General features: G+C 40.0%; 1 protein-coding gene across 1 annotated transcript in view; it reads right to left on the reverse strand.

Moving 5' to 3' along the window:
* Positions 1-2,876: 2,876 nt before the first annotated feature.
* LOC121327763 (splicing factor U2AF 35 kDa subunit) overlaps positions 2,877-14,742 on the reverse strand; it is a 40,006-nt gene continuing 28,140 nt past the window's right edge. The window contains exons 6-8 of the mRNA XM_041271950.1: positions 11,991-12,124; positions 11,704-11,796; positions 2,877-3,153 (exon numbers count right to left, since the gene is read on the reverse strand). Of these exons, the coding sequence (XP_041127884.1) occupies positions 3,015-3,153; positions 11,704-11,796; positions 11,991-12,124 (366 nt within the window). The 3' untranslated portion in view covers positions 2,877-3,014. The remainder of the gene's footprint in view (positions 3,154-11,703; positions 11,797-11,990; positions 12,125-14,742) is intronic.

Consider the following 14,742-nt stretch of genomic DNA (forward strand, 5'->3'; position numbering starts at 1 on the left):
GCCAGGCGACTGGTTCACGACAGTGGACTTACAGGATGCCTACTTCCACATTTCCATAAAACCAGGGCAGTAGAAGTACCTTCGGTTTGTCTTTGAAGTAAAAGGCTACGAGACCATGCATTTTTACGGAATGTATGGACGCTATTCTGGCCACTCTGAGACTCGAGGGTATCAGAGTTCAAAACTACCTGGATGACTAGCTCATTTGTGCGGAGTCGCCAGGTCAAGCACAACAACACATACAACTCGTCACGAAGCTGCCGGCCACGAAGAAGGGGGGGAGGGAGGGGTGTCAGACCAGCTCCCCCAGCCACACTTTCGCACCAGGAGGAACAGTGGCTGAAGCCCCGGAAGAGGGAGCTGCCAGCCATGAAGGAGTGGGGGGTGAGGGACCTCCCACCATAGCCGCCACCATCGACACCTTGCTCCCCCCTCTTCCAGGACTTGAAGACTGAGGGGGGAGGTGGATGTTGGGGCCAAGTGTGCTTTGCACATGGAGCACTGTACAGTTGTTTATGTTTAGAATGGGGTCTCCCCCTCTGCCCTGTGTTATTTTGTGTTTGTTTATTAATTTATTTATTGTATTTATGATGGTGAAAGCCGTGGTTATTGTTATTGTATTAAAATGATAGCATAGCCGTGCGGTTTGTTTTGTTATTGTTTTGTTTTTATTTTAGACTCTGGCAGAAGTGAGGTAGCAGCATGTCCTCTGCCAGGAATGATTAAAAACCTTGTGCGGAAGGTGGCCATCACCCGAATTAAGTGATTTAATTTGTTGCTAAATCGGGAGAGGTCACCTGTATATAAACCTGCACTCTGGGTGGATGTTTGGAAGTGGAGAACAAGAGTGAGAACGAGAGGGAGAGGAGAGAGGAGTTTAAAAGTAATACATATAGGAACAGTGAAGGCGATTTCCCAGCCTGACCTATTAGTATTCGCGATTTGTTTTTGTTCACTTTTATTTTCTGTGCTGTGGGCGATTATTTTGGTTAAACATTTTAATTTCATTTTTGTGTTTGAATAAAAGGCGCACAGCGTGTCTTTTTGCACCGCACTACTTTTCTTTGTTTTCCTTCCTGCACTCTGGCCTGACGTCACCACTAACCAGCCTGTCACACACCCCAAAACTTCATCTCGACTCACTTGTTGGACCTTTTGGTTACAACAGTTTAATTTTAAGGTTCATTATAGAAGAGGAAGCTTGAATATAGTTCTTGACGCATTATTTCATGCACTCTTCCAAAGTGATGGCTCTGTTGCAGTGTATACAAGTAAGTCTCCAGCTTACAGCTCTGATCTCCCTGGATGAAATAGCGGCCACTCAATCCAGATATAGCTGACATCATTGCCAATCTTAGTCAACTTCCAACAAAACAAGTCGCATCACATTTGGGATGGAACAAGGTTTGATCTATCGAAAGGTTCCTATAGCAAATGGAGGTTATTGTTTTCAATTTGTGGTTCCAGAATCTTTAAAACTATGCTTTCTAATGTACTTTCACAATAATCCTTTAGGAGGCCATCTTAAAATGCTCCTTTGTATTTTAGAAGTGGCTTGGTGGTCTTCTGTTCTAAAGGATACTAATCTGTCAGTTTAAACCCACTAATATAAAGCTAGCAGGTCTGCTCCAGTCTACACAATGAGGCTCCAATAGAGAGGTTGGGGATAGACCTGATGGACCCACTTCCACACAATAAATTGGGTAACCAATATTTACAGGTGATAGTGGACTATTATTCAAAAAGGCTGGAGAAGTTCCACATGTCAGCAAAACACCAAAGATCACGAGAATTCTCACGCAGAAAATCTTCACAAGGTGGAGAGCTCCACGATACTTGGTCTCTGAGCATTAGAGTAATAATGGAAACGCTGACTTACATAGAAAACAATGGAAAGCACGAGTAAGCAAAACATTTACCTCACAGTTGGTGCAGCCTAATCAGGATTTCTGCTTTAATGAGACGGTTCTTCTCAATGCTATTTATGTCATTAACTTGGGATACAGTATGTTCAAATGATGAATGGAGATCGCTATTCAGAATGTTCACAGTAGTGCAGACATTAGGATTGCTGCGACTTGCGTAAACCACACTGAACTCTTGCAGGAGCTACAGGCTCTGGTTTCTCAGGCTGCGTTGCAAAGAAAGCTAGCGTGTCAACATCGCAGGTGCCTTGCCTTGTGATTTCATCAGTTTTCATTTCATGTAGAAATAAAAACAGCAATTTTGTTTAGGAATAATAAAAAGAGACTAAATTATGTACTTAATATTGAATCATGTGATTAAATATTTTAACTGACTGAATAAGGGAGACCAGTTTGTACACATATCAGTTAAAATGAAGTATAGTTGCATTTCACAATTGGAACTGCGTAAAAGAGAAAACAAATGTCAGATACAAATGTTACTACAAACATGAAAACATACTGTATTGCGTACATTGCTGCCACTAACCAAAAATATTCATGTATTCAAAACACAGGAATTTATAGGATTCCTATAACAATTTATCTGGAACCATTCATTCTTAGACATCTGTAACTATATTGAATCAGAAAACACTGCTGTGTACCTACATACTGTCAACTGTAAAGACTTCAAAGTGCGTGGTGTTTATTGATATGGCTTAAGGTTAAAATGTAAGGAACTACAAGAAATAGGAAACCGTGCATCCCCAGGGGCATAATCTAAGGGGAATATATCAGATCAAATGGTTTGTAAACAAAGAAAAAAAGTGGCAACTTTGTAAAATAACTAGCACTTGAGTTTCTTGCACGATAGACATGATTGAACTTTGGGTAGAGAATCACAGACGACGGATCCATTGTTTTCCACTGAAAGGGAGAAACCACACACACACACACACATACACAATATGGAATCACTACAAAGTTGTTTTATTGAGAATGCAAGGTTTAAAAAAAGAAAGAAATAAGAAGTTACAATTACAACATACTGAACATTTTGGTAATTGTAAGACAACATATTCTAGGTGGAGAAACACTCCTATTTTCTCAGAATCGACCAGATCTCTCACGATCCCTAGATCTCCGTCTTTCACGATCACGACCACCTCTGCCTCCACGGTCTCCTCGCTCACCACGATCTCTGGACCTCGAACGCCTTTCACGGGACCTTGAGCGAGACCGATGTCTGACAAGACAAAAGCAGGTGCAAGTTTAAGACAAAGCTCGCAATTCATTAAAATCCAATATACCTTATAGGTAGAGAGAGTCGATACACCAGTATTATTGTTAATATCGGTATGAATAACAAATGTTATTGATAGTGGTATATCGTACATCGGCGTATATACACGAATTACAACAGCAACTAGTCTCCAGTTTCCTTGACAAGTTGTAGAAATCAAACAATGGGATTCAAACGGTATTCAATATTAACATTTCTAGGCTACTAGATATTTACCCAATACATTTAAGACCTACCAGTAACTAAAATAGAATCATACACACATGACCCTATGTTCACTTTTCTGTATGGGGTTCCAGAAATTAAGATCAGCTGCATTCAAGTATATTTATTCAGGCTAGTTTTACCTAGAAAGTGTCACTGCTCTTTACTAGTTAAGATTTAAACAAACAAACAAACAAACCAGTCTGAGGGGGGATTATGAGGAAAACATTTGTATTCAAAAGCAAATAGTGCTTCATTTATAAAAAGCAGTGGGGGGTACATTTAGTTAGTTTCCAGTGAGAATCATGTGACCCATTTGTTCAGTTATGGTACTAAAAAAAAAAAAAAGAAATATAATCATGTTGTAAATGTAACCCCTTTGCAGCCTCCATTGCTGTGGTCTTTGGGTACCCCATTCGACTTTGCATTATGCGTCCCTTCTTTCCGACACTTGCGAACCTGCCAGACTTGCCTCTGCTTATTTACACTGCTTGATTGATAGGCTGTTCGCATTGAAGATAGACTCATTTGTGTTGCAGCTGTCACTCACAGGTATCACATTCCCAGATCACTTGCATGGAGCATTTTTTTTTTTTTTTTTTTTTTCAGCCTGTGGCAGTGTCCCGCCCCTTTATGTTTATAAGTGTTTTATGTTGTATGTAGTGTGTTAATGTTGGTGTTTATGTATAAAATACACAGGATATAAATATGGGTTACGAGCACAAGTGTTTAAAATGTATATTTGTATTTAGGCACGAGGATTGCACAGCATTTCACCTGCAGGTAAAATGGAATATGTGAGCACGGGGAATTACACTTAATTTGTACAGTTGTACCGAAACTCCAATTGAACGATTGATTAGCAAATCGAGTCTCGGTGCAGCTGCATATAAAACAGCATGTTTTCATTGACTCTGGGTTGTGTGTTAGTCAGTGGAGAACAGGAGAGAGGTTTTGAGAACAATTGCTACAGCGTGCTGGAAGTGCCAGACGGTAATTGTCTGTTCGTCCACTGTCTTGTTTAGTGTTGTCCGCTTCGTTTACCTTTTTATTTTGGCCTCAACTGCTGTATCATGTTTTGTTTAAGCCTTTTTGTTTATTATTTGCAATAAAACTCACCACATTCATCATTGTTTGGAGTCTATTTCTGGTCTGATGTCACCCCTGCAAAGCCATCCTGTTCACACAGCCCCAAAAAACTTTCTATTTTAGCGAAGTAGATGTGTAAGTATTGCTCTTTGTGATAGAAGTACCAGATTCAGCAGATGTGTACTCTTGAATGTTGTCAGATGTGTGGGCACAGCCACCACTTATTTCAAGTTAGCTGCTAAAATTACTTCAGCACCAAAAATAGACTATAGTGTTGGGCTATTTTGATGCAATGGAGAATGTAGTAACTGCTCTTAAATTGTAATGACAGTTTTCAGACAGATGTTAGATTTTGTTCTAATACTGCTCTTTTGTTCTAATAATATGCTCTGTATTAGAGGTCGTGTAGCAAACCTTTTGATTGGTATCGACATCTAACATTGTTCAGCATGTCCCAAAGTACATTCCTGCCTATTTCCAAGCAGATAGTGCCATGAAAAGGTAAAGAAATTAAAGTTTGAATGTGTGTATTAGTGTAGAAACATATGTACCGGAAATCATTTTGCAGCCATCTTGAAACTGACCAAACTTAACTGGTCATAGCGATGCCCACACGTCTCACATTGTTCACAATATTAAGGGAGTACGTTTCTGCCAATTTTCATACGCATCACAAATCTTGTTACTGGTCTACTACACTATTACTATACTATTTGTATTTTCTATTATTTCAAAAGGACAAGACATCCAAAACATGCAAGAAATGAACTGGGGTATTCTAAACATTTATTTAGAAGTATATACATGTATAAACAGTACCATCCCATGTACAGTAATCCATTTTACTCTATGTATGCGTTTGTATTTGATATAAATCTGTGAATAGTAACTGGTTCACACCATGTTTCATTACTTTAGTGCAATACTAAGAAACAGACATGTCAAATGCAGTTAGAATGGAATGCAAGTAGGAGGCAACACTGACATTCATATTTCTTTGTACTTAAATCTATACTGTGGATAAATTTGTTTACTGAAATGATTAGAAGTAGAGGGTGACACTTTTATATATAAATCTCATTTTTATTTATATTTAATTGATGTTCGTATTGTTATGCAAGCTGTTGACATTTTCACTGCAGTTAGATGAACCCGCTTTATACCTCGGTTGCTGTGCAGGCAATTTGGGATATAAACCGGGTTTCACGTTTGCCTATGACAGCATATTGAGTGCGAGAAAAAAAAAGAACGAACTAACAGTGAATTAAAGAGCAGTGTTTTTAAAACTACATTTAGTCATGAATGTGCTGTCATACATTTACCATGAATCGACTGAAAAAGTTGACTGATGAGAGCTATAAATTAGGTGTTGCACTTTTTTGTGCATCTGTACAAGACTGACTGAAATAACAAGTTGGTGGAGTTTGTTTGGTAACTGAACTATATCCCGTCAAGACCACCCTTGCAGCATTAGATGGCTGCACAAAATGTCAATTCATCAGCAGAGAGGATTATTGGTTGTAGTTGCATTGGAAATAAATTATATCTTGTGGTTACTTAGTTAAGCCCAGCCATGCAACATCTGACAGGCTGCACAAAACGTGACCTATGGTGCATGGAACACTGGTTTTTGAAAAATTGATGTAAAGCGAGGCAATACAAAAAAAATGGTTGATCTCTATTTACTATTTTAACATGTGGTGAAGTTGGTTATGTTGAGTATAATTATAAGTTCAATAATTAGTGAAATTGTGAAAGAAAATACTTTCATGTTTACCCATGGATACCCTTGGTAATTCATTTTAAATGTTCTAGTGTTGAAAAAATACCTCCTCAATGTAGAACAGCAAAATTATTATGATATATTTTGAAGTATATCAACCGCCCCAACTTATTGGTAGACAATACAGAATAACTTGGACTGCCAGGGCTACTAAGTCAATGTGGGCAAGGTGGCAAACCTGTCGGGGTTCAACATTAACCATGGCCTGGTAGAGATTGCATTTTGGCCCACAGTTATGAAGCATCACAGGCCCGACTGGGTCGGTGACAGACAGACAAGATATACACACACCGAACGTACAAAACATTAGGAACACCTTCCTAATATGGAGTTGCACCCCCTTTTGCCCTCAGAACAGCCTCAATTCGTCGTGGCATGGACTCTACAAGGTGTTGAAAGCGTTCCACAGGGATGCTGGAACACGTTGACTCCAATGCTTCCCACAGTTGTGTCAAGTTGGCTGGTAGTGGATCTCTACTCAGAATAGCTCGTTCCATCTCATCCCAGATGCTCAATTGGATTGAGATCTGGTGACTGGGCAGGCCACTGCAGTAACCTAAATTCACTGTCATGTTTGTGGAACCATTCCTGGACAATCCAAGCCTTGTGGCATGGGGCATTATCCTGCTGAAAAAAATCCATTAGCAGATGGATACACTGCTGCCATGAAGGGATGCACCTGATTGGCAATGATGTTCAGATATCCTGTGGCATTCAAACGTTGCTCCACTTTTATCAAGAGGCCCAATGTGTGCCATGAACACACACCCCACACCACCACCACCAGCCTGCAATGTTGACACGCAGCATGATGGATGCACGTACTCATGTGGTTTTCTCCATACCCTAGTCCTCCCATAAGGGAGGAACAGCAGGAACCAGGATTCAGATGACCAGGCAATGTTTTTCCAGTGTCCAGTATTTTCGTTCCTTAGCCCACTGCAACCGCAGTTTCTTGCGTTTTGCTGAAAGAAGTTGAACTCTGTTAGGTCGGCAGCTGCCATATCCCATTCGTGTCAAGGTACGATGAGTTGTGCATTCTCTTATGGGTCTTTTGGCACCAATATTGTACTGGACTGTCAGTTGACTAACTGTAGCCCCTCTGTTGCTCTGCACAATTAGTGGCAGGCTCCTTTGGCCTCTCTCATAAATGAGCCGTTTTCAACCACTGGCTTGCTGTTGGCTGGGTAATGGACCATTCTTGATGCACATGGGAAACTGTTGAGTGAAAAACCCAGCAGTGTTGCAGGTTTTGACACACTGAACCCAGCACACCTGGCACCTACCATACCCCGTTCAAAGGGATTTAAATCTTTTGTCTTGCCCATTTACCCTTTCAATGGCACCCATACACAATCCATGTCTCAACTGTGTCAAGACAAATCATTTTTTAACCTGTCTCCCCTTCATCTACACTGATTGAAGTGGATTTAACAGGTTACATCAACAAGGGATCATAGCTTTCATCTGGATTCTCCTTGTCAGTCTATTTCATGGAAAGAGCAGGTGTTCCAAATGTTTTGTACACTGAGTGCGTGTGTATTTTTTTTATATATTATATATAGCACATGGCTTCCGTTTCATGAATCCAGGAAAACGGGCCAGTGTGTCAAAGCTGAAAATTTAAATTTACAAAAACCATTTTTTTAAAAACATAACTAACTAATCCTAACTTTCCCGCCGCACATCATATTTGTAAGGTCAGAATCGCAGACTGCTGTGCTGATACTCGTTCCCGCGGCAAAATCTTTTACAAAATCAGGTTTTCTACAACTAAGCAACCAATAAGCCAGAAGGAAAGCGCTGAAATCAATAAAACAAAGAATGTACTTATGGAAACAAAAAAAAAAAAACGAAACATTTAGAGTGGAGGTTTCATTATAAAAGAGAAAAAAAAACGCTTTTTTTAAGTAACGCTTTGCCTTGTTTGGCGTCAGTTTCCCAGACTTGCAGATAAAACAGCAGCTTCATTTGTTGTGAATTCAACACTTCGTTTACATCATATCCAGTCTCACAATAAGGTGTCCTGATGGATACCGAGATACGCAATCAAATCGTCTAACACTCGGATTTGGGGTCTGATGTGTTCAAGTGAAAATGCCATTCACAATCTTTCCAGGACTCGCTGGTTCACTCAGCAATATTGGCGCTGACTTGGGAGAGGCTACACAAGTGACAACGCTGTATATACAATTCCTATTATTTTGTACTATGAATATTGTTTTAATAGTGTTTATTATTATGAGTAAGGATGAGAATTTCAAATGGTTTCCTATTTGAATAAACAGAGTGCAACCTTTTTTGTGTATTCGATTACCCGAGCTCTGGTCCCTTACGCTACCAAAGGCATATGCAATAACAGCGTAAGCTAGTAAAGTTTAGCCGGGTACCACCTATCATATAGCAACCTAAATATTCTACATCTGTTTAACAAATATTTATAAAATAATCTTGGTGTAAATATCGTAACCTGGCCAAAAAAGAATATATTCCAACAGTTTAACATTACCAATAACAACTAGCCATTAAGTACTGACATCAGATCAATCCAAGTCAAGTTACTTTGTTTAATCAATAACCTGTAAATAATTCAAAACAAGGATACCTGGTTGTACTTTTATTGGTCAGTGCAAATGTTGCCGTTACTCCATCCATTCACAGAAAGTCAACAGTTGATGTTTTATATTGAACAGCAGCCCAGAGTTTAAAAAACAAACAAACAAAAAAAAAACCTCCTTTCCAACTCCAAGTATCTTGCCTTTTCTTATACACTGAACAAAAATATAAATGCAACATGCAATAATTTCAAAGATTTTACCGAGTTACAGTTCATATAAGGAAATCAGTCAATTGAAATAAATTCATTAGGCCCTAATCTATGGATTTCACATGACTGGGAATACAGATAAGCATCTGTTGGTCACAGATACGTTAAAAAAAAAGAAGGTTGGGGTGTGGATCAGAAAACCAGTCAGTATCTTGTGACACCACCATTTGCCTCATGAATGGCACGACAATGGGCCTCAGGATCTCATCACGGTATCTCCGTGCATTCAAATTGCCATAGATAAAATGCAACTGTGTTCATCGTCCGTAGCTTATGCCTGCCCATACCATAACCCCACTGCCACAACTTTGACATCAGCAAACCGCTCGCCCACACGACGCCATACATGCTGTCTGCCATCTGCCCGGTACAGTTGAAACTGGGATTCATCTGTGAAGAGCACACTTCTCCAGCATTTGCCCATTGAAGTCAGTTACAACGCCGAACTGCAGTCTGTTCATGACCCTGGTGAGGTAGACTAGCACGCAGATGAGCTTCCCCAGAGACGGTTTCTGACAGTTTGTGCAGAAATTCTTCGGTTGTGCAAACCTACAGTTTCATCAGCTGTCCGACTGGCTGGTCTCAGACAATCCCGCAGATGAAGAAGCCGGATGTGGAGGTCCTGGGCTGGCGTGGTTACACGTGGTTTGCGGTTGCGAGGCCATTTGGACATACTGCCAAATTCTCTAAAACAATGCTGGAGGTGGCTTATGGTAGAGAAATAAACAATCAATTCTCTGGCAACAGCACTGATGGACATTCCTGCAGTCAGCATGCCAACTGCACGCTCCCTCAAAACTTGAGACATATGTGGCATTGTGTTGTGACAAAACTGCACATTTTAGAGTGGCCTTTTATTGTCCCCAGCACAAGGTGCACCTGTGTAATGATCATGCTGTTTAATCAGCTTCTTGATATGCCACACCTGTCAAGTGGATGGATTATCTTGGCAAAGGAGAAATGTTCACCAACAGGGATGTAAACAAATTTGTGCACAAAATTTGAAAGAAATAACTGTGTGTAACTATACACAGTTAGAAACATACTGAAAATAAAAGCCACCATGAAAAAATAAATATATTGGGCCAGATAAAATTGCATCCGGGCCAGTAAAAACACTAGCTTAGTGGCTCGAGAGGAGAGTAGTTAAAAATCTAAAAACGTAGAGCCCTGCCTGTTCAGTTTGATCAGAGAGGTTTCAATATTCCTTTAAATTTATTACAGCACCAATTACTTAACCTGATTTTCTCCCCAATTTGGAATGTCCAATTATTTTACCCCCAACTCAGCAATTCCCCACACAGCTCAAGAGAACTGAAAGTGGTGTGAACGTCTTCCGATCCAGCTTCCTCTTTTATACCAAGGAAAGCAAGAGCAGATGTCAACAAGCAACTGACATCAGGAGGACAAAGGTCAGCCCTGCATGTGGGTTTTGACCAGCAGAGTTCGCTGTAGCGTGACGAGAAGAAAAAGTCACTGCCAGTTTTGCCTCCCTAAGACACGAGTGTCAGAGTCAATGCAATGCTCCCTTCAGAACTCCCAGCGATTCCGCACAGCCAGGACGCAAACCTGCACTGCACACCATGCGGCTGTGCTTTTACCAGGCAAACCACTCTGGGACTAATTTCAATATTGCTTTTACAATGGAAAACAATACCAAGTGGTTTGTAAACTTGTAGAAGCATGATAATTATATTATGTAGTTACAATGGAAGGAATTAAAATGCTTACTATTGGTGTTTGAGGTTTTTTTCTGTCAAAATATGTATAGTAGTAACTCAACAGTACTTGCACACTTATATTGTGCCTTCTTTCCTTTGTCTTCCACAACAAAATCCCTATCCTACAGGCACATTATTTCTGGGGTTTTGTGTGTAGGCATTTTTGTACATTTCACCACAATTGTTTTAAATCCTCTGTATCTTAACTATAATACAGATTAAAATCCTGCTAACAAGCCTCCATCCTGACTAACTTTGTTTTAGATCTAGCAAGCGCAGTCTCCAATAGAAATGTAGGAATGTGCTGTCACTCAGTAGCTGGGGCAGGTTTAAAGTATTCAGAACGAATCAATGACAGATGCAGGCAGGCAGGCAGGCAGACGGGACATTGCCCAGCAGCATTGGGAAATGTATTTATTATGTTTGCAGTAGGTTTTAAAGGGAAAAGGGTAAAGTCAACGTGAATTGATTAACCATTTCCAGTGTTTACTGGCTATCCACCGGTTTCATTTTTTTGTATCTGGGGGTGTTTTTGTTTAAAACAGAAAATCAGAGGCCCTAATTATAATTGAGTTCACCATGCCAGACGGGAATTAAAGAAACACAGAAGCTCCTTGACTGCTGAAAGTTGGTGCTTCTTAAAAAATGAGGACACTGATAAAATCATGCTTTCTGGTTTCACTTGCAAAATTAATCTAAGTTTATAGAAGACAATTATTACAAGCCAAAATATAAAAGCTCATTTCCCTTTGCTGGTTATTTTTTCAAAGGGTAATGTTTCATCTATAGAAGGACACAAGCTAGTTCATGAAGCAAAGCAAGATTACCCTCAGCATGGGAACCTCCTAAGTTTTAAACTGCAACTCTACCTTTTCCGACGGCGGCCATACAGTTCCCGACGTAGCTCCCTGGAAATGGGCTTCAGATGCATAAAGTTGCAAAACCCACCTCGGGTGCACTCTCTGTAATTTAAATAGAGATGTCATGAGACAAAGAAACTTCAAGAAAAATGCACCAAGTCTGAATGTTTAGCATCAAAATACTTTTCTGTGGCAAGAGCATTTCAGTATCTTTGAAAAGGAAACAGAGTCGTCGTAGCAACTTTCTGGTTTTAGCAAATGAAAATCTGCTATTAAAAACAGGCCATGCCAGTTACCCCATTTCATATTGGCGACAGCAGGCTTCCCTGAAGTCTGTCACAGGCGAAAGCTCTGCATGAATAGGCTGTCCGTTGAACCATCGGTTGTTTAAATCCATCACAGCTTTCTCAGCATCCTCCTCTCTGCGGAACTACAAAAAAAAAAAAAAAAGCAACGTGAAATTTAGAAAATGTTGAACCACAATGTTAAAACAGCAGATGGCTTTGAATAAACTTTATGAACACACTGAACAAATAGCAAAGTCAATATTAACATTTTTAGGTTACTATATATTTAACTCTGAAACTTTTTTTCCCCCCACTTTACCCAACACATTTAAGACCTACCAGTGCCCAAAATAGAATCATACACATATGACCCCATGTTCATATTTCTGTATGAGGTTCCAGAACTGAAGATCAGCTGCATTCAAGTATATTTATTCAGGCTTACAAATGTAACCCCTTTGTAGCCTCCATTGCTGTGGTCTTTGGGTAGCCACCATCTGCCACGTTCGATTTTCGCGTTATGCGTTTGCACTGAACATAGAGACTTTCGTTGGTGTTGCATTACATAGCATTAGGTTGGTGGCTTTAATTTCATTATACACCACCCACAATATTTCGCAGGTGTTGGGATCCAATATAAATCCACTATATATCTAGGGCAGCAATATAGGGAGAGACCAACAGAAAAACAAAATAGGCTAATAAATACTGTACAACCACTCCCTCGTTTTATCGTTTGTCAGGGTCCAATATAAATCCTCTATGCAACCCGCCTTTTTTCATTTTTTGTATAAGCAGCAGCACAGTCTTAATTTGTACTGCAAAGAGTAATTGCTTTTCATCTCCAATTAATTTCACGAGTCTGCCTCCAAGATCCAAAATGGAAAATTACCTATATGGTAACAGGGTCCTGGGAGACAGTCAACATGGTTTCAGGAAAGGGAGATCGTGTCTAACTAACTTGCTTGATTTTTTTGAGGATGCAACATCGATAATGGATAATTGCAAAGCATATGACATGGTTTATTTAGATTTCCAGAAAGCTTTTGACAAAGTCCCGCACAAAAGATTCATTCTCAAACTGAACGCAGTTGGGATTCAAGGAAACACATGTACATGGATTAGGGAGTGGTTAACATGTAGAAAACAGAAAGTACTGATTAGAGGAAAAACCTCAGAATGGAGTGTGGTAACCAGCGGTGTACCACAGGGATCAGTATTAGGTCCTCTGCTATTCCTAATCTACATTAATGATCTAGATTCTGGTATAGTAAGCAAACTTGTTAAATTTGCAGACGACACAAAAGTAGGAGGAGTGGCAAACACTGTTGCAGCAGCAAAGGTCATTCAAAATGATCTAGACAAGATGCAGAACTGGGCAGACACGTGGCAAATGACATTTAATAGAGAACAGTGTAAGGCACTGCACACAGGAAATAAAAATGTGCATTATAAATAACATATGGGAGATACTGAAATTGGAGAAGGAATCTATGAAAAAGACCTAGGAGTTTTTGTTGACTCAGAAATGTCTTCATCTAGGCAATGTGGGGAAGCTATAAAAAAGGCTAACAAGATGCTCGGATACATTGTGAAAAGTGTTGAATTTAAATCAAGGGAAGTAATGTTAAAACTGTACAATGCACTTGTAAGACCTCATCTTGAATATTGTGTGCAGTTCTGGTCACCTCGCTATAAAAAAGATATTGCTGCTCTAGAAAGAGTGCAAAGAAGAGCGACCAGAATTATTCCGGGCTTAAAAGGCATGTCATATGCAGACAGGCTAAAAGAATTGAATCTGTTCAGTCTTGAACAAAGAAGACTACGTGGCGACCTAATTCAAGCATTCAAAATTCTAAAAGGTATTGACAATGTCGACCCAAGGGACTTTTTCAGCCTGAAAAAAGAAACAAAGGACCAGGGGTCACAAATGGAGATTAGACAAAGGGGCATTCAGAACAGAAAATAGGAGGCACTTTTTTGCACAGAGAATTGTGAGGGTCTGGAATCAACTCCCCAGTAATGTTGTTGAAGCCGACACCCTGGGATCCTTCAAGAAGCTGCTTGATGAGATTCTGGGATCAATAAGCTACTAACAAACAACCAAACGAGCAAGACGGGGCGAATGGCCTCCTCTCGTTTGTAAACTTTATGTTCTTTCTCAAATGCACAAACCTGCTGTTTCCCAAAATCGCCACTGCCTGCTGTATCCTGCACAAACTTGTCAACAAAATTAGGTTTAAGAATCAGTGCCTGCCTGTGAAGGTGACAGTCTCGAGAAAAAAAAAAGTGGCACTGCCTTTCACAACAAGCCAAAAACAAGCACAACCCATGGTCAAGTGGGTGTTTACATAAATCACAATAAAAAAAAGCCGCCCGCATTATCACTAAGGTGAGCTACACCACTGCTAACCATGAAATCACCCTTCAGCCACTACTTTCTTCTGTCATGGAATCCACAGTAAGAACCGACCTGCTCCCTTGCAATATTTGTAGTTAAGGATAAATACACTCATTAACATTTACATGTGAAACGTGGGTTTCCATGCAAAATTGAACGTGGATTTTCCTGTGTTTCATCATTTATACGAGTAAATGAGATTTACCCTATCCCCCTCTGGCAGTTTTTTCTGCCACAAACCTGATTTACCCGAGTATTTCTCCCAAACGCACAAGAGCATCACCATTTCACGTGTAAAATGACCCTTATGGAAACCCCAAAAATGTGGATTCATAAAAAAAAAAAAAAAAAAAGGGGGGG

Source organism: Polyodon spathula, chromosome 15 (assembly GCF_017654505.1).
Source record: "Polyodon spathula isolate WHYD16114869_AA chromosome 15, ASM1765450v1, whole genome shotgun sequence".
Classification (NCBI taxonomy): domain Eukaryota; kingdom Metazoa; phylum Chordata; class Actinopteri; order Acipenseriformes; family Polyodontidae; genus Polyodon; species Polyodon spathula.